Genomic DNA, 27,094 nt, shown 5'->3' with positions numbered 1-27,094 from the left:
AGAGTAATAAATATCTCAATATTTACCTGCATACAGTTTCCAGATGCCTGATAAAAACTGCATAGTCAGAGGTCCCAAAAATAAAATAGCTGTTAGAAGTAATGGCAAGATAGAGGCACTAATAAGCCCTGAAGTACGAAGCCCTAAGTGGGCGTAAACGTCCCCGCGCCTTGTAGTATCTTCAGTGAAAAAATATTGACTGAAGAAAGGGGCCAGAAGCATCATGCATGATACACTGAAAAACCTTCGTTTTATCGTCGAAGGATGGTCTCTGAAAGAAGAATAAAACCATATAAAGAGCCTTTCAAGAATGCATATGCACATTATACCCAGGTGGCCACTTACCTACTCAATTTGGTCTTCCAAACGTATAAACTAGCGACATATGAGAACGTTAGAAAAATGCAAGCCAGCACCGAAAACGTACATGAATTTTGTTCCAAAAATTCAATTGAAGACATGGTAAAGGTATATAATTTTCTTTTTAGTGTAATATAAAACTGATAAAAATAGCAAGAAAAGAAAAGGAAAACCTGTAAAAGGTGTTCTGTACTGTGTTGATTTTTCAACTTACGTTTTTTTTTTTCATTACTTGACAGTTGGATTGGAAGCACTCGTGAACTTCAAAAATTTAAGTAGGTACATGCATCTCCATCTCTGTCACTTTAATAGAGAGCGACAGAGGTAAAACATGATCTTGCATTCTCGTAGTTTGCGGTAGCCCCCTGGAATAGATCAAGTCAAGTGAATCAGTCATGTTTGTTCATACATTATTTTATGGAAACCTAAGTAATCCAGTACGTTATAGGCATTTCCGCTAGTATTTATCTAAAAATAAAAATTGTTTATTTATTTTGAACGCATAGTAAAAAAAAAAAAAAATTTACTATTGTCATTACAATGAAGATGGCGCTAGTGTAATCGCCGCCATCTTTAAATCCGCCATATTTTGCTCAGAGTCGAGAGGAGTCGAGTCGAGTTGCCCGTAGCTCGGCTAGGGTAGAGCTGATTTTTAGTATAATTCATTTAAATAATGATTTTTATGAGTTAACAGTTATCATTTTAGTATCAGTGATTAGTGTTTTGTTTGTAAATCGTAAATACATTAGTTTAGCAGTCACTGATGTGGTGTAATCTCTATTTCCCGTTTCGTTTTACCAATCTAATCTAAACAGAAAATGGCCGACGGTGTTGGTGCGGGTGTCTCCTTTGTTTAGTGCTGAATTCTAGTGAAAATAAGTATTAAAAGGAATAATGCCTAGTGCCTCGTTTTCCTCTTCGCGTTCTTACGTTCGCAGATCGCGAAGAAAAGGCGGACATCGAATACCCTTGCCTTCTAGGACACAATCGAGTAAGTAATCCGGGTCGGCCGATGTCGCCCCAATCCGTATGAACGGGTCATTATCGACATTTTCACAAATGAGCTAGGTTTAATTTCATTGTTACAACTATTAGTACTCAAGTGTTAATATTGTGCCACGATAGGTACCAAACAATTTCTGCTAGCGCAAGTAAATTTTCTATATTTTGCAATTGTGCGAAAATCTCTCACGGTGTCTCGCTGAAAATATTTAAATCGTTGGTCATTGTTCCCGTCTGTTGATTGGCATGCTAATTCTTAAGTTTTAATGTACGAATGTCTGTTGATAATATTGAATAGCGCATTTCAGTTCCATTTTGCGCAATATGAGTATTGATTTGGTAGACGAAACTTATTTTGCACACATGATGAAACAGCTGTTTTCTAAAACGAGCCTAAGTTGGACAAATTACGGAACTACATTTTTCTATTTGCATACTAAACGAAAACATACAAGGCTGTTTTCTGTCTGTATTCTGTCATCTAGATTGAGGCACATTGTATTTGCATATTGTATTTACTTTGTTGTATTTTCTTTGACCCAAGTAATAAGATACCGCAAATAGCGATAAGTATGTTTATATAGTTTTGTGTCAATGAAACCATTAACAATGTGTATAAAATAAAAAAGTGGTAGAATTGTTAAAACTTACAATTAGTCAAACTGAGATATTCAATTCTATATTGCACATGTGTACACTTACCATTTTAGGTTCCTATTTTGTTACCCCCTTAGAATTTTATTGTTATTTTATTTATAGGGGTAACTGTTATATAGGTATCTCTAGCTTGGAAACCAATGATCTATACTATATTCCAGGGTTTTCATCTGCAACCTCCTTTAACCCCTCCAATCCCTCTGGCCCATTGTTGGTCAGAAGGCTCTTTGGTGACAACCATGAGACAGTCTGTGGGAATTGAGGGATTGATATTGGCCCCCATAGATACTAGCATAAAAAGGTGTCAAATTTTAAGGGGCTACCTGAGGTTTTCATCGATTTTGGACAAGTTTTGAATTGTAATCTCCTACTTTTATACTACATATAGAATTATAAGACAAGTGGCTATCGGTTCTTCAATCTTTTATCACCATTTTTGTCTACCGGATTGTGAAAAAAATGAATACTTATTTATTTATGATTGTTTTAAACATTGTCTAAAAAAACACTTTTTTCGTATCTTGATTGCTGTAAAAGATCTTACTTATACGAAATCTACATATTTGGGTTCGTCTTAGACGTCTCTAAAAATTTGTCTAATGTTTTAATTTTAAACTAATTAACACAAAAGTTATGGCCAGAAAACCAGTTTTTTGGCCTAAAATTGTTCAACTTTGATGCCAAATATTTCGAAAACAATGAACTTTGAAGTAAATATGGGATACTATATTGCTAAAATCCGTTGCTGTTAATATGATAAGCTACAAAAACATTAGAAAACTAAGGGATTCAAATCGAAGGTCATTGGGGCATGGGATCCCCTTAAGAGCCAACAGGAGCCGAGACCAAACTCAATTTTGAGATTTGAAAGAGAATATCGTCGTCGCGCTGACGGGGGCGGTACCGCGTACCGAGGGACTATCCCAGTGTGTGTGGTGCACGCACACCGACGCGCACGTTATTTGCGCTCCTCGCCGGCCTCACGCCGCTCGCGTTTTTAGTAACTAAATTCAATATCCTTCTACAACCTGCAATCTAATTAACATTTCGAGTTACAGAATAGTAAAAAAACATAACATAACATGGACATACAAGAAAACATTGTTGTATAAAAACATACAAGATAACGGCTGTTAAATTAATCCAATTAAATATTTTTAAATATGATAAACAAAAATATTAAATTATAGTCGTGAGTATTTTAAAAGTAAAACTCCCTTATACCTTGATTTTAAACAAAGTATTTTACTTATAACTTACTTGGTTTGTATGAATTAGTGACATACCTAATTAAAAAAGAAAGCTATAACTCCCGCGGGAACAATATAGGCCTTTTCCCTTCAGTACACCTGCATGAAATAAGATCTTTTCGAGCAAGCGTCTTGAAAAACAAATTTGTCGCTCTCCGGCTCCGTTGAATAGAAAAAAAGAAAGCCTCAGGTTAGATAAAATTATCATAATAAAGAAACATGTGATATTTCTTACTTTGATGTAATTATACAGTTTTATTGATGGTCCGTTTTTTTATTTATGTGTCAGATTTTGATAAAAATAGGTATAAATTGAAGAGCTCCTAATTCTGATCGGAATAAATATGAAACCCAATAAATAAATAAATAATAATAAATATTAAATCAATATTATAGGACATTCTTACACAGATTGACTAAGTCCCACGGTAAGCCCAAGGAGGCTTGTGTTATGGGTACTCAGACAACGATATACATAATATATAAATACTTAAATACAAATAGAAAACACCCATGACTCAGGAACAAATATCTGTGCTCATCATATCATATCATCGAACCCAAGACCATCGGCTTCACAGGCAGGGTCACTACCTCCTAGGCCAGACGACCGGTCGTCGCCCAATATTTTGGGACAATAGTCTAGTCTACAAAAGGTTCAAGGTGGTGAAAAAAAATAGTGTAAGCTGTTCGCATAAAAAAACCGCAAATCGATGTACAGGTTAGCCGTTTGGTACACGTATATACTAGTCAAAACAAAAATTTTGACCCGCAGTTCCTAAAAAAAAGGGAGTGCTGAAACCTTTTTTTGTATAAAAAAAAACTTTTTTTTTAAACCTATCATATACTTCTCATCTATCATACGAAAGGGCTTTATGAAGCGATTCTGAAAATATACCACATCATTGCATTTTAGCCATTTTTAGGGTTCCGTAGCCAAATGGCAAAAAACGGAACCCTTATGGATTCGTCATGTCTGTCTGTCTGTCGTCCGTCCGTATGTCACAGCCACTTCTTTCCGAAACTATAAGAACTGTTGAAACTTGGTAAGTAGATGTATTCTGTGAACCGCATTAAGATTTTCACTCAAAAATAGGAAAAAAAAATTTTAGGGGTTCCCCATACTTAGAACTGAAACCCAAAAATTTTTTTTTTTTCATCAAACCCATACGTGTGTGGTATCTATGGATAGGTCTTCAAAAATGACATTGAGGTTTCTCATATATTTTTTTTCTAAACTGAATAGTTTGCGCGAGACCGAGAGACACTTCCAAAGTGGTAAAATGTGTAACCCCCCCTCTAACTTCTAAAATAAGAGAATGATAAAACTGAAAAAAATATATGATGTACATTACCTTGCCAACTTTTACCGAGAACTGGTTTGAACGAGATCTAGTTAGTAATTTTTTTTTAATACGTTATAAATCGTAAACCGCAATTTACCTTTCACTCACGTTTCACATAAAAATACATTGTTTAAATTGTGTAATGTACGGAATCCTCGGCGCCCGATTCCGATTCGCACTTGGCCGGTTTTTTCTTAAATTGAATGAAAAAGAATTTTCAAAACATACCAAGTTTGGGCTCCTCCAGATACGATATGGCTGATTTTTTTTGTACAAATGATACGTGATATCCTCATATGTAACCCCAAAAAAGCAATAAAAAATTTATTTAGTTTTTTTTTTTCAATACAAAGTGACACAGTTCTACTTAACCCTTTAACTTGACCCCAAACTTGGTGTGTTTTGAAAATTCTAATTGTTTTAATTTACAAAAAAATGGCTAAAATGTAATGATGTGGTATAATTTTAGAATCGCCTCAAAAAGCCCTTTCGTATGATACCACACACGATAGGTTTTTGGAAAAAAAATATGTTTTTTTTTTTTCATACAAAAAAAATGTTTCAGCATACCCCTCCTAAGGGATTTTTTTTAGAAACTGCGGGTCAAAAATTTTGTTTTGACCTCTTAGTATGCGTGTGCCAAACGGCTAACCTGTACATCGATTTGCGGTTTTTCTTTGAAATTGGGCTTGTACGGCTGCCACTAATAGAGATACTAACTCCTAAAAATACGTATGATACCTCATTGGATTCAGAATGATGTCTAGAAAAATGTATTCGAAGCGTTTATTCCCACATAAAAAAAGTTCAAAGCTATTAACAAAAAACGGCCAAGTGCGAGTCGGTTCCGTACCATTACGCAAAAAACGGCAAAAAATCCCGTTTATTGTTTGGGAGCCCCACTTAAAAAAATATTTTATTCTATTTTTAGTATTTGTTGTTATAGCGGCAACAGAAATACATCATCCGTAAATATTGCAACTTTTTAGCTATCACGGTTCACGAGATACAGCCTGGTGACAGACGGACAGGCAGATTGACAGACAGACAGACAGATATTATTTTAAAGGTATTAAATATTCTTTTAAAAATTAGGAAATAATATGGTGTGGTTAAAACATATCATGGAATATACTACGGTTATAAATTGATATTATGTAAAGTAATTTTTTCAACAAGTTAGGCAATTATTAAGTAACCACATATTTTTCGAACTTTCGTCTTTGTTGTAAATTAAAAAAAAAAGAAAATAATTGGCGTAAAAAGTATTTCGCCTCGTGGAGGTTTCATGAGATCACGTCACAAAAGTTTTAATAAAATTAATACTTTGTTTAAAATAAATTTTTGAATAATAGTGAAAATTGTAAAATATAAAGCAATATAATAATACGTACTTAGAACTGATACTTTTCTAAATAAAGAATGAATAAACTAAATTGTGTAATTAATTTTTAGTGCAAATCACCACAATTTGCTTCTAAAGAGCAAATCTGTGACCAAAAATTATATATAGTTTTAATTTTTCGTTCGTATATTCAGATTTGTGTATGAAAATGTGAAACTATTATTTCTAAAATAAATTATTCGTCCCTAATTTACACAAAATTTATACCAAATTTGATCTCATATCAAGAGATAGGTAGAAATAGAGGCAAACTGGACCGCAGAAGCCGAGTTTTCCCCTCCCTTTTTGGGGGGTAGCCAGGACTTAATCTCGTAGCTAGTGCGTCAGCTCAGCTTTGTATGAACCAAGGAATAATAAATAGTGTTAAACGATATCCCCTGAGGCCAAAGTGCATACTCACTTTACTTACTTCGCCTACTAAGAGGCAAATCGCGACTTTGTTATGGTTTATCGATAACTTATCACATCACTAGATTATCGACTTTCAATGTCGACTATTGCCCATCACTTTTCTGTCCGTGTACGTATTTAGAAACTTGACCCCGCCCCTAAAATTAGTGCGATAAGGACAACTGCAGCTTAGGCGAAAAATCCTGCGTAAAAAGCTCAAAAATAGAGGTTTCGTACTCGACTGTTTCCTCCTCCAAAACTTAAGCAATCGTAACCAAATTTGAAAATCTAAATGATTATGAAATTGTCTGTGTCGGACTGTTTTGATTTTTTGGCTAATTGATACCAGTTTTGAATACCACGCCTCTCATTGCGGCATAGTCAGTGAGGCCATTTTTGGCCATGTTTGAAGGGCTCTAGCGCCTTAAAAAACAAAAATATCAAAAAAAGCAAAACACACCGACACAGATATTGACAATATTAATCTGTGTTAAAAAAATCATTCCTCTAGCTTCAAAAACCAGGGAGGAAACAGTCGAGTACGTTTGTATGGAGAAATGACCACTCCTGTTGGCTCTTAAGGCAATTTACCAAATGAAATAGAGAAATTAGTGTATTAAGACTAAGTTTTAAATTAATGTAGTAATTACAAAGATAGAAACATTCAAGGTACATTAGATTGAGGTATGTCAGTTTTGTGTGATTTTTTTACAAATGGTTCACAACTGTCTGTTTCCGAAACATTTTAGATTGAACACCCTACCATATCTTACCTTTAGCTTATTTATATTTTATTAAAGGTTTGTCTGGAATGCCCTATTTGGATATATTATGTTTTGCAATGAAAACTTAACATGTATATAGTTAAAAACTAATCTACACAAAACAAGATTTAAAAAAAACTTGTTTAGATTTAAAACCCCTAGGGGCAATCTGGAGAGGGGGATTTTTATCAAGTTAATTTTAAGTTAAAGGGACGGCAACGCGCGTGTAATATCTCCGGTGTTGCAGGCGTCCATAGGCTACGGTAACTGCTTACCATCAGGCGGGCCGTATGCTTGATTGCCACCGACGTGGTATAAAAAAAAGACAAAAAATACATCTGGGTGTTTTATTGTTGTAAGTTCCCAGACACTTTTTTTAATCTCTAGTAGAATCAATAATACTCATGATTCTTAGAAATGTAAAATTTGTGGGAAAACCTAACAATGCACGATTTTTACAACAGCACAAAAAATGCCGATCTCCCACTGTTATTATTAAAAAAATTCCAAAGTAATGTGATTAGCCGGTTCCACAAATAGAGAGCATACGCGCGAGGCAATTTCCTCGCGCACTGAAACGGCTAGTGTAGACGTGCGTCGGACGAGGCGGTGCGCGCGAGGCACGTCTAAAAATGTCGATACTACACGCGCGCCTCGGCGTATGCTCGCACTGTGTGGCCCCGACTATTGGATAAAAATCACCAAGGGGTGAAGGGATTTATAGCTCTGTTGGTTATAATGACGACGAGTATTCTGAAATCTGAAAGGTTGCCGGTTCAAACTTTTCTTGACTATTTTTTTTTATTTTTTTTTTTAAGTAAGTAAATGAAAAAACAGTTTACCTATCAGAAGCTTCTACTTAGTTATTTACGATACAAGTGCGGAAAAGAGGAGATTCGAAACGAGTGGCGATAAATTAAAACACGACCGCAGGGAGTGTTTTAAATCGACACGAGTTGCGAATTACTTTTCGCACGTGTATCGTACAACGTTTTACAGTACATATGGCCCTTTAAACTTTCGACATATGCACGAAAAGTGCTCTTTACGCACTAGTGCGAGAAAGTAGCACCATATGTACTGTAAAATTAATTTAAACTAGATTTATTTTTATAACAATCATAATTTCATAAAAACATAATACAACAGGAACAAAACACTGAAAACATGTTTCCAGCCATTTTGCATTTGGTTTTATTGGTGAACAGGTTTCCAAGAAATAAAGCAAAAGTAAGTTGAATGTGTTCATTGTTTTGAAGTAAAGCAACAACATGTTTTTGCATATAAGTAAATTTTTTTTTTTTTTTACTAGCCTATTATGGTGTCCCACTGCTGGGCAAAGGCCTCTCCCCTTGTCTTCCACGACTCCCGATATAGTGCCTCCTCCGGCCAGTTGTTGAGAAAGGTGTCTAGGTCGTCCCGCCATCTCCGTCTGGGCCTGCCGGGTCCGCGCCCCTCTTCTGGCATCCATTTGGTAGCTATGCTAGCCCATCTGTCTGGATGCATCGGCAATATTAATACCTTTTGAAAAATATTTAAGTGATATATTGCAGCTTTATAGTTGCAGGCCATTTAGGAATATGCCAGCATCTAGCAATTGAAAATTTTCATACATTCATATGCAACCACAACTTTGGTAAATTGACATTTTCATATTACATATTCAATTCTGATTTGTGTTCAAATAAGTCTTGTTAGTCCATACTATGTGATGCATACTAAGTGATTGTTAAAAAAATATTATATTTTTCTGTTGTTTTTGGTTCAGAAATAGGTATTTGCTATTTTAGTAAATCTTAAAATTAGGTAAACACCCCAATAGAAAAAAATAGGATATATTATGATTGATGTGGTGGACTTGGTCACTTTTTCTATAGTGTATGATATCTATTTCAGGTTATATGATTCATATTAACAAGTATTTTCTACTAACTAAATTATAGTAATTGTATCTCATTGTAATTATCAAACATGAGCATCTATCAAAAAATCTAAAAACAATAATTTCCGCAATTTCTTTTGACTTGTATTTTACCTAAAACCATAATTATTAATATGTATTAACAAAAAATACCTAACACATTGCATCTTGATGTTTCCAAATGTCAGCTAATAAGACCATAATTCCCTCACATCTAAAACTGTCAAAGGTATAAACACCAACCTTTTTAATTTCCAGCGGAGCCATGTGAATCAGTCCCGTGCCCGAACAACGTGACTGGCAGTGCCATGGCCGCCACGGCTTGCGCGGGCCCCAGCGGCAGCGGCGGCGGCGGCTCACCGCCCGTGCCCGCAGCCGCGCCCGCTACCACCGCCGGCCACCACAGTCCCTACGACCTGCGCCGCAAGAGCCCGCCTGCCTACCACGAGCCCGGCCCTTCGGGTACTTGCTCACTGCCGGCCAGGAAGAGGCCTAGGACGTAAGTCTCTTTCATTATTACTCCTCCTTACTGTGTCTGGCTACAGCAATTTCAACTATTATAGAAAGTTGGGATTTATATGGCATAATAAAACTTTTTTTATGTTTATATGTAATCCAAGTATTTTTATATATATTTCAAAATAAAATATTTACTTTCTCTTGTAGAATTTAATGTGTGATACATTTTTTCATTAAAAATGTAATCTCAAACCTTTTAATCGATTTCTAGGAACTGTAAACATTGTGTTGTTTATAGGTATTTACAATGTTTGCAAAATGCAGTCTAGTCTAGTATCTTCGTTACTCTATTCTAGAGCAAGCTGTAGTCATCGTCAATACTAAGAAATAATGTAATTCATAGCTAGATCGTTAGTAAAGTAAATGTTCTAATATAATTTACGTCATTGACTTGTCACTGTCAAAATATGTACAAAAAGCATTTTTTGTAGGTCATTGTCACAAGGCGTAGACGTATGCAATGTATCTCAGTACCTCCAGTACGAATTGCCTGATGAGGTGCTTCTGTGTATCCTGTCGCACCTGACCGAGCGCGATCTGTGCCGCGTGGCGCAGGTCTGCAAGCGGTTCAACACCATCGCCAATGATACTGAGCTATGGTAAGTCCATCAACCTTTATAAATGTTTCTACAAGCAGTGGAAGTGACATTCCTTCCTTCCTTTGACCACCAAACACGTTAAATTACGCGCGAAGCCACGGCCCAATATCAACCTTCGTGCATTCTGCCAAGGTTTACGATGTCGCGTGGGGCGTGGTGTTCAAAGGGTTAATATATTGATTCATTTTCAGCACCAAGTCATACATTGATTCTCACGTATACCTCGTATTTAGTGTAGTTAAGGCATACGTGGCCATGTCTATAAAGAAATTTGTGTATCTGAAAAGGTTAATTTACGCCTTGACAAATAAAATTAGAAACATTCAACACAAACTGATATAAAAACTAATCATAAATATTTGACCACAGGAAAAGCTTATACCAATCGGTGTTTGAATACGACATGCCATTAATGCACACTGCACCGTGCCAGTTTGAGTTCATGACGGCGGACGAGTGCGACGCCGACAACCCCTGGAAGGAGAGCTTCAGGCAGCTATACTACGGCATTCACGTGCGACCCAACTTCCGTCCCAAGAAGGACTCGCGGATCAAGCATTTTAATACTATTAGAGTAAGTTTTGCACCTTCAGTGAGACATTAGCCGGGTCCACACATAGCGAGGAGCCTCGCGAGGAAATTTCCTCGCGCGGCAAACGCCCGGCCTCGCGCGGCCGCGTGCTCGTGTAACATTTGCCTCAGCACATTTGCCTCACCTGAGCCAATTTGCTCGGCAAGATGGCGTCATTCAGTCAGCTGTTCAAAATGGCGCTGCACGTACTGACTGCCGTGGCTTGCGTTTCTGTTATTTTACTTTTTAAAGCAATTCAAAAAAAAAGAAAGAATCATTGGAGTTTTTGGGGGTTTTTCCGTGTTTTGACAACTTTTGACGTGAGTAGTGTAGTGTAGAAGTTTGACGAACAAAATAATCACACGCATCAAACAAACACGTCTACACTGGCGCGCGGCAAACGTCTGAGGCGCTTTTGAGCATTCCGAAAAACCGCCGTCGCTCGGGCGAGAAAACCGCGCGCGCCGCCTCGGCCGAGGCACGTCTACACTTTGGAGGCCGTTTTGTACGCGAGGAAATTTCCTCGCGAGGCTGCTCGCTAGGCTATTAACATCAGCTCTGTTTTACTGCGAGGATCGTGACTTCCACGGAACTTATTTAGGTTTTCAGTTTGATGAAGATTGAATGGTTTGCATAATAGGATAATGTATTTAAAATGAATTATAACACACCATTCGCAAAATAAAGTACTAGAAAATTATTAGAAAAACTTAGCAGATATTTTTTGACACAATGTATATTTAGAAAATCTGATAGAAAACTGGCGCATACTGCACCAGCAAGAGCCATGCTCTTAAATTATGATGATGAAATAATTATTAAGAGTGTATCTAGTGCATAATTATTTTCCATAGTATTTTCACGGAAACGCACGAACATGTCTTGCTACTTCAGTCAGTCTCGGTACAAAAAGTACTTAGGTTGACTGATGTAGCATGACAAATACGAACGTTTCCGAGAAATACGATGGAAAACAATTATGCACTACATCTGTAACTTGACCGTGGTGTCATTTATTCTGTTTTTCATATTGATTCCATAGTGGCTAATCTTTATGACAGTTCGAAAAAAGAAACTGATTTGACTAGTCAGTCACATTAGTCACATATCTATTATGTAGTTATTTTGGACGCTTTAGGAGGTTAGATCAACTTTAGTGATTGACTCCAACAGGACAACATTGGTGACCTGCAACAGACATACAGTTTTATCTGATTGAAATAGTACATCATTGCCGAGACCGGGAAATGGCAATTCGTGGATGAGTATCGATTTTGTCAAAAAAGACGAATCCACGAATTGCTATTCCGGCCGAGGCATACATAGTCATTGATGTCCGAAATAAAGTCTTAAAGTGCTTTTCTCCAAACATGCGAGGAAATACCTAAGGTAAAATAATCATTATATAAGCGTCACGCAAATCGAACCTAATCAAAAAGAAAACCTCCTAATTATTTTTTAAAAGTTAAAGGCATAATTCAGTACCATTCAATATTCGTTCATTTGATTAATTTGTGCAATATAAGCTGTATACGCACGCCTGAGATCCTTAAAAAAAGATATGTAGTTTTAAGCAGTATTCGCACGATCATACACGACGGTCTTGTAAGAACGAGACATGTGAGTTGGTTTATCTTCCTATCTCACTCTATCCTATAGCTTGAAAGGACTGCTGACCCGTGTAGACGCGGCTATAATAATAATTGGCTGTTTGCATTGATTGTTCTTAGTGGGTACGCTGAAACAGGACAATAATAATTTGAATATTTTTAATTTGAGTTTGACCATAAAGAAAAACTTCCCGTACTATTTTTGCTACAATAAGATGAACATTTCCGAGCAAATTGGAGAAAAATTGCATTACGTCCAAAATGACGACGCTGATGTAGAATAATTCGTGTAGGCCGCTCTGGAGTACGTGGAGGAGCGCGGCGGGTGCGGCTCCACGGCGACCAGCAGCAGCGGCAGCTCGCCCTGCGCGGCGACGGCGACGGCGAGCGCGGGCGCGGGGGCGGCGTGCGCATGCGCGGGCGCGGGCGCGGGCGCGGGCGCCGGGCCGTGCGCGTGCCGCCGCGCCGCGCAGCCTGCGCCCGCGCTGGTGTTCGTGCACCAGGGGCTCTTCCAGGAGGAGTGCCTCGCCATCGACACCGACGTGCAGCTCATTGGTGAGCCTATACGACATTGGAGCCGGAAGCCGCAGCGGCCGGCTACACTTTTACTTCTCGACTACAGCTATAAAGAAAGATCGTGAATTTAGCGATTTAAGTATTGCTGTTTTACTATGTGGTATTACAATGTTAGGATCAAAACCCCGAAGTATTTTTTTTTGAGTTGTACATCTATTCGTTTTTATATGGTCGATTTTGTGATTGAATTACAATATTTTTGTCTAAACAAGAAGATTCAATTTGAGAACCGCAGGCATTGAAATAGAATGATAGCATTACATGTGTAGTGTACAATTGCACATTCAAGAGCTTACTTTTTTTAAATTCTTTCTTCTAATTGCAATTTTTTTTAATACAGTAGCGGCAAATAATCTATCAAATTTTTTCAGGTACATTTGCATATTTTTTAATAAATTTACAATACAGGGGCTTATGAAAACGATAATTTGATCTAACTAGGGTTCATTTTTAAAATAATTCGTTTGCCCGAGTTTTCGCGCGGTGCCCGGTGGGATTGTAATGATGCGATTTAATTTTCAAACCAGAGGCTCACGAGGGCGAATAATCGATCAATTTAGGTAGGTTTATTGTTCGATTCGCTTTGAGTGTTTTCAAATAAGAAACTCAATATTTATAACATACATTGATTGGGGTGAGTGAAGTCCTCAATCCGCATTGTGCGAACGTGGCTGCCCACTTTGCCACGTGTGGTGGGACTTAAGTATACATGATCGTGATGATTATACAATCATTGTTTACATGATATAAAGTCTAATTTCACGAATTTTCAAATGAAAATGCCTGCAAAAAATAGCAGTATGATAGATTTTTTGCCACTACTGTATCTTATCGAATGTTGGTTCTTATAAACCTAAAACTACTGCCCAGGCATCCTGATAACCCCAGCCACACAGTTACAGTACCTAGTAACAGTACCTGATAGAGTTCAGGTACTACTAGGTAGGTGTAAGTACTGTAACTGTGTGGCTATGTAAGTACAACTACCGTCTCCATCCCAGGTTGTGCCGCTGGCAACGTGGCCGAGTCAGTAGTACTGGAACGCGAGGCAGAGTCGACACTGACGTTCGCAGAGGGCGCCAGCCGCGCCTACGCCGGCCACATGACGTTGAAGTTCTCACCTGATGCCACCAGCACCATGCAGCACCACAAGCACTACTGCCTGGAGGTCTCCGATAACTGCTCTCCCACCGTTGATCATTGCATTATTCGGAGCGCCAGTGTGGGTAAGAATTCGTCCACTCTGGCTTGCATTTTATTTTGTGAGCGACGCTTATGCTAACTTAACACTACGAAAACTACTTCCAGTGGCGTAAATAGAGGGTGGTAAAAAAAAGCGGGTATAATGCCAAGGGCTCCCAACCTCAATTTGACCAAAAGACCGTGAGCACAGGTCCCCATTGCTGCCCCTATTTGATGAATTTGCTATGGGCCTCATTTGATATATAGTTACGCCACTGGCCATGTTGTCTCCAGGAACAGTATAGAATAGAAGAACCTTTGACCGCATGCCGCCGTCACAAGATGAAAGCGCGCGGACTTGCAGAATTGCACTAGTTAGATTTAAGTCCATATTTTCTGTATGTGGCCGATTTCTGGAATGGGCTAAAGTGGAAACCTATATCCCAAATTCTCTTGTATTTTAACGTTAAACTCCTTGAAATATGAATGTAAAAGTGGAATATGATAAGTACATATGTCTATGGGTGAGCACTCTTATATCTGGGGTGTATGATGCATGTCTAATAACGCGATTACCTTAGTGGGTGCGGCGGTGTGCGTGAGCGGAGCGGGAGCCAACCCGGTGATCAAGCACTGCGACATCAGCGACTGCGAGAACGTCGGTCTCTACGTCACGGACTACGCGCAGGGCGCCTACCAGGACAACGAGATCTCGCGCAACGCGCTCGCCGGCATCTGGGTCAAGAACTTCGCCAACCCCATCATGCGCCGCAACCACATACACCACGGCCGCGACGTCGGCATATTCACATTTGAGAATGGATTGGTGAGTGATGCAGCTATACAGAACCAGGGCCGGATTTTCGCCTAGGCTCACAAGTCCCGGGCCTACGGGGCCAGGCAACCTAGAAGTGCCCAGGGGCCCTAGGTCTCTGAATCCTGGCCTGTACCGAATAAACATTTGATTAAGTTACGCAAATTCGTGTCGTATCTAAATATTAAGTTTGTGCACTGCAGATTCAAAGGAGGGAAGCGGTAGGTCATAGCGCCCTTGGATCTCGGACGCGAATTTTTGATAGACGCTTATGAGCCCGGTAACGATTTTGGAGCAAAAATGTTAAATCGATAGATTTTGTCGTTGAAATTATACACGTTTTGTTACGTAATATCTAAATAACAAGTATTGGTTTCTATTAGCACGTCTTCTCATCTTGCCTTTTAATAATGAGGTCGCGAGCGTGCGTCACCGGTAATATATGAGAGCAGGGGCAGTTTTTTAAAATTCATCAAAAAATTATGGTAGTAAATTATACAAATTGATGTATAAGAACAGTTTCAGCAAATGTTGTAGAATGTTTAAGTATCATAATTACGTTGAAATTGAGTCGATTTTCAGAGAAATTGTCACTCGTTTTGAAGTAATTTCTGGAGAAAATTAACTTCGTCTTACTTTCATTTACACTACTTCAAAGTCATAATAATAAAAATGTAGTCTGTAAAAGGTGGAGTACAGGATATGTGTAATACAAAATTACAATTTTTAGCCATCCAAACTTTACGAAATTTACAAATAAGACCGACAAAATCAGTGCTTTACGCGCGTTTACCTAAACGTCCATCAGAAAAAAATCATTACTAATTTAGCGGGTCTGTTTAAAAAAAAAAAATATCTGTAAAATGGCGAGATGAGAAGACGTGCTAATAGAAACCAGTACTTGTTATTTCTATTACGTATCAAAAGGTGTACAATTTCAGCGACTAAATCTATCAATTTAACATTTTTGCAACTAAAATCGATAACGGGATCTTATAAGAATAACTCTTATGTAAGAATGTCCCTATAATATTTATTTATACAGCGGCAAACGCTACAGACAAATCATAATTAGTATTGTACTCCTGCAATAGGATGTTACTCGCATTCGTGCATAGCACCTTGACGCAGTATGTAAATCTGACTCATTATTGTTTTCTCACAAAATGCTAACAAGTATAAATTGTTTTCAGGGCTACTTCGAAGCAAATGATATTCACAACAACAGAATCGCCGGTTTCGAAGTGAAAGCCGGCGCCAACCCCACCGTAGTACACTGCGAGATCCACCACGGCCAGACGGGCGGCATCTACGTGCACGAGTCCGGCCTCGGACAGTTCATAGACAACAAGATACACTCTAACAACTTCGCGGGCGTGTGGATCACGTCCAACAGCAACCCGACCATTCGTCGCAACGAGATTTATAACGGCCATCAGGGCGGCGTGTATATATTCGGCGAGGGCCGCGGGCTGATTGAGCACAATAATATTTATGGAAATGCTTTGGCTGGAATTCAGGTTAGTTGCTTGTTTACTTTATACTTCTGCTTCTGATATTTTACTTGTTCTATAAAGGACTGATAAAGAATTCTATTTTATCCTTATTTTAATTTGAAATTTTCCAAGTTGAAGCGCAGTAACTCTCTACATTATTTTTTTGGTTGACAAAATTTTTCGTAGTGACGATATGCGGGTTGGCATTGGTATTCTGTTTTGTGCCAGCTTTTAATTGGCAATTAGAGATCTTTGAAGGTCGGCAAATTTTCAATGGGACTATACATATTTCCATCTTTTATCATTGTTTCAATTTAGTGACAATTATTGGAAACAATCAAGTATAGTATAGGCTGGAAAATACTATGTAAACTACAGTTACAACAATAAACAATAACTAAATAAATGTATAGATCCGCACAAACAGCGACCCCATAGTCCGGCATAACAAGATCCACCACGGCCAGCACGGCGGCATCTACGTTCACGAGAAGGGCCAGGGGCTCATCGAGGAGAACGAGGTGTACGCCAACACGCTCGCCGGCGTCTGGATCACCACCGGCTCCACGCCCGTGCTGCGCCGCAACCGCATACACTCGGGCAAGCAGGTACGGGGACTATAGCTACATCCACTAGTCCGGCACCACACCTGCACGTGCACGAGAAGGGCCAGGGGCTCATCGAGGAGAACGAGGTGTACGCCAACACGCTCGCCGGCGTCTGGATCACCACCGGCTCCACGCCCGTGCTGCGCCGCAACCGCATACACTCGGGCAAGCAGGTACGGGGACTATAGCTACATCCACTAGTCCGGCACCACACCTGCACGTGCACGAGAAGGGCCAGGGGCTCATCGAGGAGAACGAGGTGTACGCCAACACGCTCGCCGGCGTCTGGATCACCACCGGCTCCACGCCCGTGCTGCGCCGCAACCGCATACACTCGGGCAAGCAGGTACGGGGACTATAGCTACATCCACTAGTCCGGCACCACACCTGCACGTGCACGAGAAGGGCCAGGGGCTCATCGAGGAGAACGAGGTGTACGCCAACACGCTCGCCGGCGTCTGGATCACCACCGGCTCCACGCCCGTGCTGCGCCGCAACCGCATACACTCGGGCAAGCAGGTATTGGAACTGTCAGGATTATCACGCTGGTGCGAAGATGCCGCTTCGGTGTGTGAGCGAGACAGTGCTATTTGTGTGCCGTGCTTATTCACATTCAATATGAAGACAACCACAACTGCTGTCGCAAGCGTACGGTTTGAGGACTCGTACAAACTTGTTTCGATTATTGACTTGAAACCACCCATTGGGGTGGCAGCATGCAGCATGTTGAATATTAGGCGCAAAATACCTTTGCTATTGTTTCAGAGATTTGAAAGCATAATAAATATTTCTGCTAATAAAAAATAATTCGATTCAACCACTAAAAAGTATGTAGTGCCAAATATAGAATTGAACAGCCTGAAACAAACAACCATATAAATATCCATATTTCATAGTGTGATTGTGAATATTGCAATAGCCCTCTTACTTAACATTTGATCAGCTTAAAATACAAGTAAATCACTAACATCGTGTGCATAAGCAACTCTGCCTCAAATTTATATCTAAAGATTCTAAAGCCACTAAATAACAGAATTTGACACGTGAATAGAACATGACCTAATGTCCATATCTTTTCGCAGGTTGGCGTATATTTCTACGACAACGGCCACGGAAAGCTAGAAGATAACGACATCTTCAACCACCTATACTCTGGCGTTCAAATCCGAACCGGCAGCAACCCCGTCATCCGCGGCAACAAGATCTGGGGCGGGCAGAACGGGGGCGTGCTCGTCTACAACGGCGGCCTAGGGCTGCTCGAACAGAACGAGATCTTCGATAACGCCATGGCGGGTGTGTGGATTAAGACTGACTCCAACCCGACGCTCAAGAGAAATAAGATTTTTGATGGGCGCGATGGAGGAATTTGTATTTTTAATGGAGGAAAGGTAAGGCCCGTTTGTGCTTCCTAAATCAAACTAATCTAAGTGTGTCCTGGAAACACCCAAATATTCCGAAATATGTTTTCTCGATTTTTATAACCACGATTTTCATAATCCCTATTTTTTTATACGTCCAAAATATCAAAATTACGATTTTTAGAAACACGATTTAAGAAAATCACGACTGCTATTTCCGAATACTTAAAATCCGATTGTTATTTGAACGAAAGCTTAAAGTTCCCATTTTACACTTTTCCGAAAAAAAAATTCTCCGAATTCTTAATTTCCGAAAAATCATTGACCGATCGGAAATAAAGTAATTCGGTATTCAGAAATTCAGTCTTATGTAAGGTCGGAAAAATGAAATTCGTGATAATCAAATGAAGACTCACGTTTTAGTAATTCGATATTCAAAAATTCGGTCTTTTGTAAAGCTGCGTACGCATTTGAGGTGCTCGGCCCGAGGCATGCTCGCCCCGAGCGGCGAGATGCGCGTGCTGATGTGTTTATGTTTGGGTGAGGCAACGCGCTCGCTGCGAGCCGACTTTGTGCGCCGCACAAATTGGCGTCGGACGCGATACCAGCTGCTGCTGCGTTTATTATAATTCAAAGAAGAAAAACCGGCCAAGTGAGAGTCGGACTCGCGCACCGAGGGTTCCGTACATTACATAATTTAAACAATGTATTTTTTATTTGAAACGTGAGTGAAAGGTAAATTGCGGTTTACGATTTATGGCGTATTAATAAATAACTACTTACTAGATCTCGTTCAAACCAATTTTCGGTGAAAGTTTGCATGGTAAAGTACATCATATATCAGTTTTATCATTCTCTTATTTTAGAAGTTACAGGGGAGGGGGGGGGGGGGGGGGGGGGACACACACAGATTTTATCACTTTGGAAGTGTCTCTCGCGCAAACTATTCAGTTTAGAAAAAAATGATATTAGAAACCTCAATATCATTTTTGAAGACCTATCCATAGATACCCCACACGTATGGGTTTGATGAAAAGTTTTTTCGAGTTTCAGTTCCAAGTATGGGGAACCCCCAAAATTTATTGTTTTTTTTTTCTATTTTTGTATGAAAATCTTAATGCGGTTCACAGAATACATCTACTTACTAAGTTTCAACAGAATAGTTCTTATAGTTTCAGAGAAAAGTGGCTGTGACATACGGACTGACGGACAGACAGACATGACGAATCTATAAGGGTTCCTTTTTTGCCATTTGGCTACGGAACCCTAAAAATGTCATCCGTGGTGGATGAAACAGGTATATAAAGGCTCGGCCAAACACAAGGCGCGACGCAGAGCCGCGTACGCGCCGCGTGATGCCTGTTCAAACAGATCGCGCCGGCCTCGCGCTCTCAACACGCCCTCATCGCGCGCGCGATACAGCAGCATATGCGCGCGGAAGGTTTCTTATTCACGTCCGACTGATGTGTGACCCAGCGTGCCGCCGCGTCCGCGCCGGGACGCAGTCTGTTTGACGTCGCTAACCTGTTAGCATGGGCGGCGGTCGCGTCTTTGAGCACGGTCACAAGACCGACTCCGGCCGGCTCACTGCGAGCCAACAGGAGCCACTCGCTCGTTGGTCGCGCACGGCGCGTGAGGCACGTACGGATTTGAGCAATCCGGCGAACCGTGCGTGCCTCGACCCGAGGCTGTCTCAATGGCGTACCCACCTTAAGATCGGAAAAATGAAATTCGTGATATTCAAATGAAGACTCGTTTTAGTAATTATTACGGGTGTCTGTCGTGCCAATTATTCATGTTAAATTCGGCATTCTAACATACGGCATAATTTTTTTTGCATAAAAATTCGGCAGAACTACGAACCCCAAGATAACGAACTGTTGCCAGAAAAGTGGGTTAGGTTAGAACTGTGACCTCCAAGAAAACGAACTGTTGCAAGAAAAGTGGGTTAGGTTAGAACTGCGACGCCCAAGAAAACGAACTGTTGTCAGAAAGTGGGTTAGGTTAGAACTGCGACCCTCAAGAAAACTAACTGTCGCCAGAAAAGTAGTTAGGTTAGAACTAACTGTGACCGACCCCAAGAAAACGAACTCTTGCCAGAAGTGGAGTTTAGTAGCTACTTCCGAGCCTCGACAATAATGTACTATTTGTTAACAGGGAGTATTGGAGGAGAACGATATATTTCGCAACGCACAAGCGGGCGTGCTGATCTCAACTCAGAGCCACCCGGTGCTGCGGCGCAACCGCATCTTCGACGGGCTCGCGGCCGGCGTCGAGATCACCAACAACGCCACCGCCACGCTGGAGCACAACCAGATCTTTAACAACAGATTTGGAGGTAACATTTATTTACTTTCACATTTTTGTCTTTTACTTCTGACGACGTCTGACAGTAAAGAGCTTATTACAATATCCTAATTTAGTGACTAACAAGAGGGAAGACGCTATACGTGAGAAACGATAGGATGTATCTCTTATCGCGTCTCACGCATAGCGGCTTCCCTCTTGTTAGTCACTAAATTTAGCAAAGTGTAATAAGCCCTTAAAGCGGGATTTACATTACGAAATTAGTGGCGTGAATTTGATTTCGTGACAGTAGTTCCAACAGTTTCACGTGTAATTTAATATTTTCGTAATGCATGCATTCATCGTATAAAAGCAAATCAATTCCGTGCTCTGCACGATTTTTTGGTGAAATTGGTGTCATGCAACTAAATTCGTAGTGTAAATGCGACGTGAAAATATAATTTAATTTATTTATTGGAGAAAAAACAGAAGTATGCGACAGTATAATAGGTTACATTGTTAGGTACATATATGATTGAGATGAACACTTACTTCCTTCAAAGAGAATATAATATGATAGAGTGGTACTGTCATAGTAAATATTGTAACCACAGTAAATTCACTGCCATACTTTTAATTACTTTTAGTATTAAGATATGTATAATAATGTGGACATAATTGTCAATCACTCTCGCAGACTTCCAAGATACAGGATCAGCCTAGTTTGGAGTCTGACGGATATATCGATGCACATGTAAACAACTTTTATGATAATAAACTATTTGTATTTGTATCTATTGGCACACTATAAACTAAAAATGAAGATTTATAAAATAAGATAAAATGTATTTAAATATGGATAAATGATTTTTTTTATTTGCATTAATTTTTTTTATATGATTTTGACTGTATCCATCTATTACGGAGTTATATCTATCTTTGTTTCCTTTAACGCTCTCACTAAAACAATAATGTCGCGAAAGTGCCTGCGCTGTGCGGACGTGTAGCTTCGATGCTGAAGGGGCCGTGGTCACTGCGATACTGTGAATTTCACGAAATCGGCTTGACTCCTTGGCGCTGCGTAGAGATGTGGCTTCGCTCTGCCTTTTCTATCGCGTGTATAACGGGGAGTGCTCCGAGGAATTGTTCGGATTAATCCCTGCCGCTTCTTTTCGCCATCGCCCTACGCGACAACATTACCATCCTCACCACTTAGATGGTTGGCAGTCTTCAACTGTGCTTTCTCTAGAAACTTCCTGCCTCGCACAGCTAAACTGTGGAATGAACTGTCGCCTGCGGTATTTCCGGACCGATATAGAATAGAATAGAATAGAACATCTTTATTCAACATCACATGAAATGGCAGAGTTAACAGATAGCGTAGTACATTTTTTACAGATAAACCTTAAATTTAGACTTACAAAACTAAGAAATTGAGTTGCACATCAGAGAGAAATATTCATGCGTGTTAAATAGGAGCTTGCCTCAGCATAATGTTGCAGTGTATTTACTACAACGCTGGTTTTCAGGCAGACCCTTGATACATTATCCCTTACTCGCTGTTAGTCGAAAACTAAATGGCTTAGAATTATGTTAACATGTATGTATGAGTGTAAACTATGTTTTAGAAATTGGACAGAACAATTGCTGGTATAGTGTGTAAGCAGAATTTAATAGTTACATATGTATTAAAGGAAGTATATAAGCTTATGATAGATAGATATGAGTGCAAAAATACTTAATATAGATAAGAATAAATAAAGACATAAGGTGCATAGATATAATCATTTTAAATATGACGGCGTGGGTCTAGTACCAAGAGGTAGCGAGTTTTGTATTGCTAAAAGATATTGTTTAAACCGCAATTTAAAACTACTTATTGTATTTAAGTTTTTGAGGGGTGGAGGTATATTATTCCAGCATTTCGTTGCTGTATATTTGAAGCTACCTCGAAATGCAGCAGTATGGTGACGTGGTAATACCAACTCGTCACAAACCGATCTGATACCATACAAGCTCGACCTGCTTGCGCGCCAAGTGAACTTATCGAACAGATACTCTGGCTCTGATGTTTTAAAAACTCCAAACAACAAAGATGACAGGTGCAGTTCTCTGCGAAATGCCATTTTGAGAATACCTGCTGAGTTCAAATAAGGTGTCACATGCTCTCGTGGCGGAATTCCGAAGCAATAACGAGCACATGCATTCTGCACTCTCTGCACTATACGATCAGTGCGGGCTAGTAAACGTGGACCGTAGACTATGTCCGCATAATCAAATTTAGAAAGTACTAAAGAATTACAAAGTTTGATTCGCAGATCGACGCTGATAAAATTCCGAATTCGATATAGTATTGTGAGTCTATAAAATGCGTTTCTTGTAATTATATGACCTTCAAACCTTCAAGAAAAGAGCTTACTCCCATCTTAAAGGCCGGCAACACACTTAAACCCCTCTGGTGTTGCGGGTGTCCATGGGCGGCGGTAATCGCTTACCATCAGGTGATCCGTCTGCTCGTTTGCCTCCTATTTCATAAAAAGAAAAATACTTTCGCATATATCGGAACTACTTTCGTGAAACTGATTTCAACATGCGTGACACTAATTTCGTAATGTAAATCCCGCTTAAGGTTTTGTGCAGCCGTTTATTGTAACGATATAACGGGCTGGTTAAAAGTAATGAGATTTTTTTTTAAATAAATTCAAGTAGGAAATTTTAGCACCATTCACGATCTCTCTGATTAGAGTAGAGTAGAGAATGCCTTATGGCATTAAATCCGCCTTTTGTACTGTAAGGTTTTTTCTTTTGTGCAATAAATGCTAAATAAATAAATAGTAGTTTAAGGATATAAGGAAGGTCAAACTACACAGTAGAAAGTTGGGCTGCCCGTAATGCCCTTTGCATACCTTTTGCCATTTCGGACATAAGCAAGACAAACTCAGCAACATGATTTTAATTTTTAATATGATCCTTCCTGCCTTCCTTCATAATTCAATGAAAAAACGCAATTTGTGTTTGTTTTTTTTTTCAGGAGTGTGCTTCCACTTTGGGGTCACAATTTCAAAGTGGGAGCACACTTGGACTTGTGACTTTGTTATATCATTTTGTATAGGGACAGTGAACGTATTAACTTCTTTAATTGTTTCTAATAATGCCCCATTATTTCCAGGCCTTTGTCTAGCATCTGGCGTGTCGCCATTAATACGAGGCAACAAAATATTTAGCAATCAAGACGCTGTGGAGAAGGCGGTCGGCGGCGGCCAGTGCTTGTACAAGATATCGTCGTACACGTCGTTCCCCATGCACGATTTTTACAGGTAACTTTTTATAGCATTGTTTTATGCGTCCGCTAGCTGGCGCGGGTACACGGAGCGGGCACACGCACGCGTGTGTCATTGTAGGTAAAATCCGTCGCTCGCGTCCGCGTCATTTAGCGTTGCTCATACTATTTTTCCATAACCCGGTCACTCGCTCCGTGCAGCCGCGAAAGCTACTGTAGGCCGTTGATACAGTTAGTAATCACTCTTATTAAAAGATAAATTCTACAAATGTGTGTTTCGCTCATACAGGATGTAACCAGTAATGTTATTAATCCGTCAACTTTATTTTAGGTGCCAGACTTGCAACACGACAGACCGCAATGCCATTTGTGTCAATTGCATCAAAACGTGCCATCAGGGACATGACGTCGAATTCATACGCCATGACAGGTCAGTTTATTATGTTAATTTTGTCTTTTATTTAACTGGACAATGATACCCACACAATATACCAATATATAGTCAATAATAGGGACCTGTATGTAACATGGAATGGAATGGAGCACTGAAGCTTGTGTTGTGTTGTGTTGTATATCCAGATTTTTCTGCGACTGCGGCGCGGGCACGCTGTCGAACCAGTGCCAGCTGCAGGGCGAGCCCACGCAGGACACGGACACGCTGTACGACTCGGCCGCGCCCATGGAGTCGCACACGCTCATGGTCAACTGAGCGTTGGTGTCCAGCTGAACCGAGACGCCGTCACGCTGTACTCTATGTCGGACGAATTATTTTTATTACCTAAATCTTCACGTTGTACGTAATGTCATGTTGAGTCGCTAGTATTTGTAGGGCGCCGTTCGCGCCCCCGATTCGCATTCGTGTAATGTAAACCTGTTAAAATAATTAGGTACTAGTTGAACGATTGCTGGTATTTCGACGTTACGCTGTCTGTATATGTAGGGGCATTTTTTTAATCATCTGTACTTAATAATTATGTATTTTGTCGAGTAGTATCATGCATTCCCAAATTGTAATCGTACCATAATCTCAAAAATCACATTGATATATTAGAATAATGTTATTCGTTTTATAAGATGTACTGGTAGCAGTATTTACATTATAATGTCTACTATAGTTTCATAATCATGAGGAATATTATTTTTAGTGCTCCATCACTCTTAATTTTTGATTGCTTAATCAATATTTTATATTATTATTTGTGTTTAGCGCTTTGTTTTGAAGCTACAATTTTTTGTTTCACAACGAGTAATGGACGAGTTCAATAGCAGGGATGACAGTGTTTTTAAAATGCCATGTAAAATATTATACCTTCTGTATAGTCCAAAAGTGCTAGACGATAGGCAGATAAATTATCCTCGTATTATTATTTAGTACCTACTAAAATTTGGTTCTCGATCTGGCGACTGCGGACGTCAGGATAGCGTTTTGTAATATTTGCTGTCCACATTTTATTGAATTGACGACACTTATTATATTTGATTTGGGGGCATTTATACCTCGGCTCTCCTGGCCCGGTGCACGGTGGCGGGAGCTTTAGTTAATAAAGATATGTAAGTATTGTTTGGGGTACAGCCGCGGTCGCGGCCGGACAGTCGCGGACGCCAGGCGCGGCGCCATTTTAATCTCTCCATAAGGAGTCTGCCTCGCCTAACTATTTTGGCGCTCCTAAGGCGCTTTGTAAATATTTATGTCACACAATAATCGAAACGTAGTAATTAATGTATTTGTATCATTATATTTTTATTATTGATCACAACATGTATGTTTAATTATGGTTAGGTCGTCGTATGCTCAGAGCGGAGCCGCCGCGTTGCGGAGCGCGGGCCGGCCGGGCTCGCGCCCGCTAGTGTATAATTAGGATGAAAATTAAAAGAACGAATGTGCGTATTTAAATGGAAAAGATCTTAGGTACAATTGATATTTTATTATATTGTTAATTTAAATTTGGTATTGATATCGATCGAGAAGCAATGTTAGGAACTGGGAAAGGCCGAACGTGAGCGGCTAGAGTGCTGATAGTGATAAGTTAGCCGGTAAGCTATAATGAAAATCTAAATTACTCAGTAATCACTATTGCAAATTTCGAATTGTTAAATTGTCTCTCCATAGCACGGTATGTTCTGAATCTGCTTTTTTATAATCCTCAATCTGTGATCATCGCTAAATATGTAAGTGAAAATAATTTAGTTGGTCCCCACTACAGAACTATGACATTATTATTACCTATAACATCAAAATTATTGTGGCGCTGATGCTTTATATAATTGAATGTGAAAAATTGTTATTTATTGAATTGTCAGTATGATCTTAATTTATTGAATTAAAATCTGGATATTTTGTTTATACATGAAGATACCACTGTAAAAGCCGTGATATACATCATATAATATTATAAATTGGCATTTTATTTACTTTGTTTTTTCCCCTTGATTACAATAAAATTGATCCTACTAGTGCGACTGTACCACTCCATTAGAGATAATACGGCAAGGCTGCTGCTGCTCAAAAATGGTTGAGTATGGTCGTACAAGTGGTTACCACTGGTAACAGCTGGAAATAACCAAATACTGCTAGACTAGTGTGTACTCGTATGTAAGGAACAGTCTGCAGCAGATGCAGGCGAGGTGCTCAAAATAGCTGGGGAGCCGGTGATGCTAAATGGGGAGTTACTCGAGCGTCGCAGTCGACCAAATCGATAACAAGATCGAAGATTAGATAATGGGAGAAAAAAAGGTTGCATAAAGTTTTCTTTTCCAGCGAGCAGGAAAGCGTTCAGTTTTTTTTAAATTTCGTAGGGTTGGTTAAAGAATCGTTAAGTAGATTGTTGTTTTGGTCCAAGTTATAGTCACGTTATAGTACGACATAAATTAGTAGAAATGAAATAAAATGGAACTAAAAAAATTCCATACTAAATGGTTGCCATGTTTAAGCATTTTACGTCAAAAATGTGACAGTTACGTAGGAAGTGGCGCCCTCAATAATTTCCTACAATTTTCTGGCGGATAGTGTAACCCGTTCGCATTAAAAAACCGTAAATCGATGTACAGGTTAGCCGTTTAGCACACGCATACTAGAGGTCAAAACAAAATTTTTGACCCG

General features: G+C 39.6%; 2 protein-coding genes across 3 annotated transcripts in view; one reads left to right on the top strand and one right to left on the bottom strand.

Annotated features, from left to right (window-relative positions):
- LOC134748452 (CAAX prenyl protease 2) overlaps window positions 1–574 on the bottom strand; it is a 109,292-nt gene extending 108,718 nt beyond the window's left edge. For both annotated transcript variants that reach the window (XR_010128411.1, XM_063683248.1), the window contains exons 1-2: window positions 346–574; window positions 27–271 (exon numbers count right to left, since the gene is read on the bottom strand). Coding sequence is in view for 1 of the 2 variants with exons in the window: in XM_063683248.1 (XP_063539318.1) it covers window positions 27–271; window positions 346–461 (361 nt within the window). In the remaining variant the exon portion in view is untranslated. The remainder of the gene's footprint in view (window positions 1–26; window positions 272–345) is intronic.
- Window positions 575–960: 386 nt separating this feature from the next.
- On the top strand, window positions 961–26,391 carry LOC134748457 (F-box only protein 11). Its single transcript, XM_063683254.1, has 14 exons — window positions 961–1,351; window positions 9,354–9,594; window positions 10,046–10,213; window positions 10,583–10,787; window positions 12,688–12,949; window positions 13,972–14,196; window positions 14,734–14,978; window positions 16,160–16,486; window positions 16,876–17,070; window positions 18,153–18,458; window positions 20,586–20,766; window positions 23,884–24,031; window positions 24,326–24,424; window positions 24,574–26,391. Exons 1-14 carry the CDS (start codon window positions 1,255–1,257, stop codon window positions 24,701–24,703), a joined length of 2,829 nt encoding a protein of 942 aa, XP_063539324.1. The 5' UTR covers window positions 961–1,254; the 3' UTR covers window positions 24,704–26,391.
- Window positions 26,392–27,094: the final 703 nt, after the last annotated feature.

This window comes from Cydia strobilella, chromosome 16 (genome assembly GCF_947568885.1).
Source record: "Cydia strobilella chromosome 16, ilCydStro3.1, whole genome shotgun sequence".
NCBI classification, from domain to species: Eukaryota; Metazoa; Arthropoda; class Insecta; order Lepidoptera; family Tortricidae; genus Cydia; species Cydia strobilella.
This window is presented reverse-complemented; position numbering and strand designations above follow the sequence as displayed.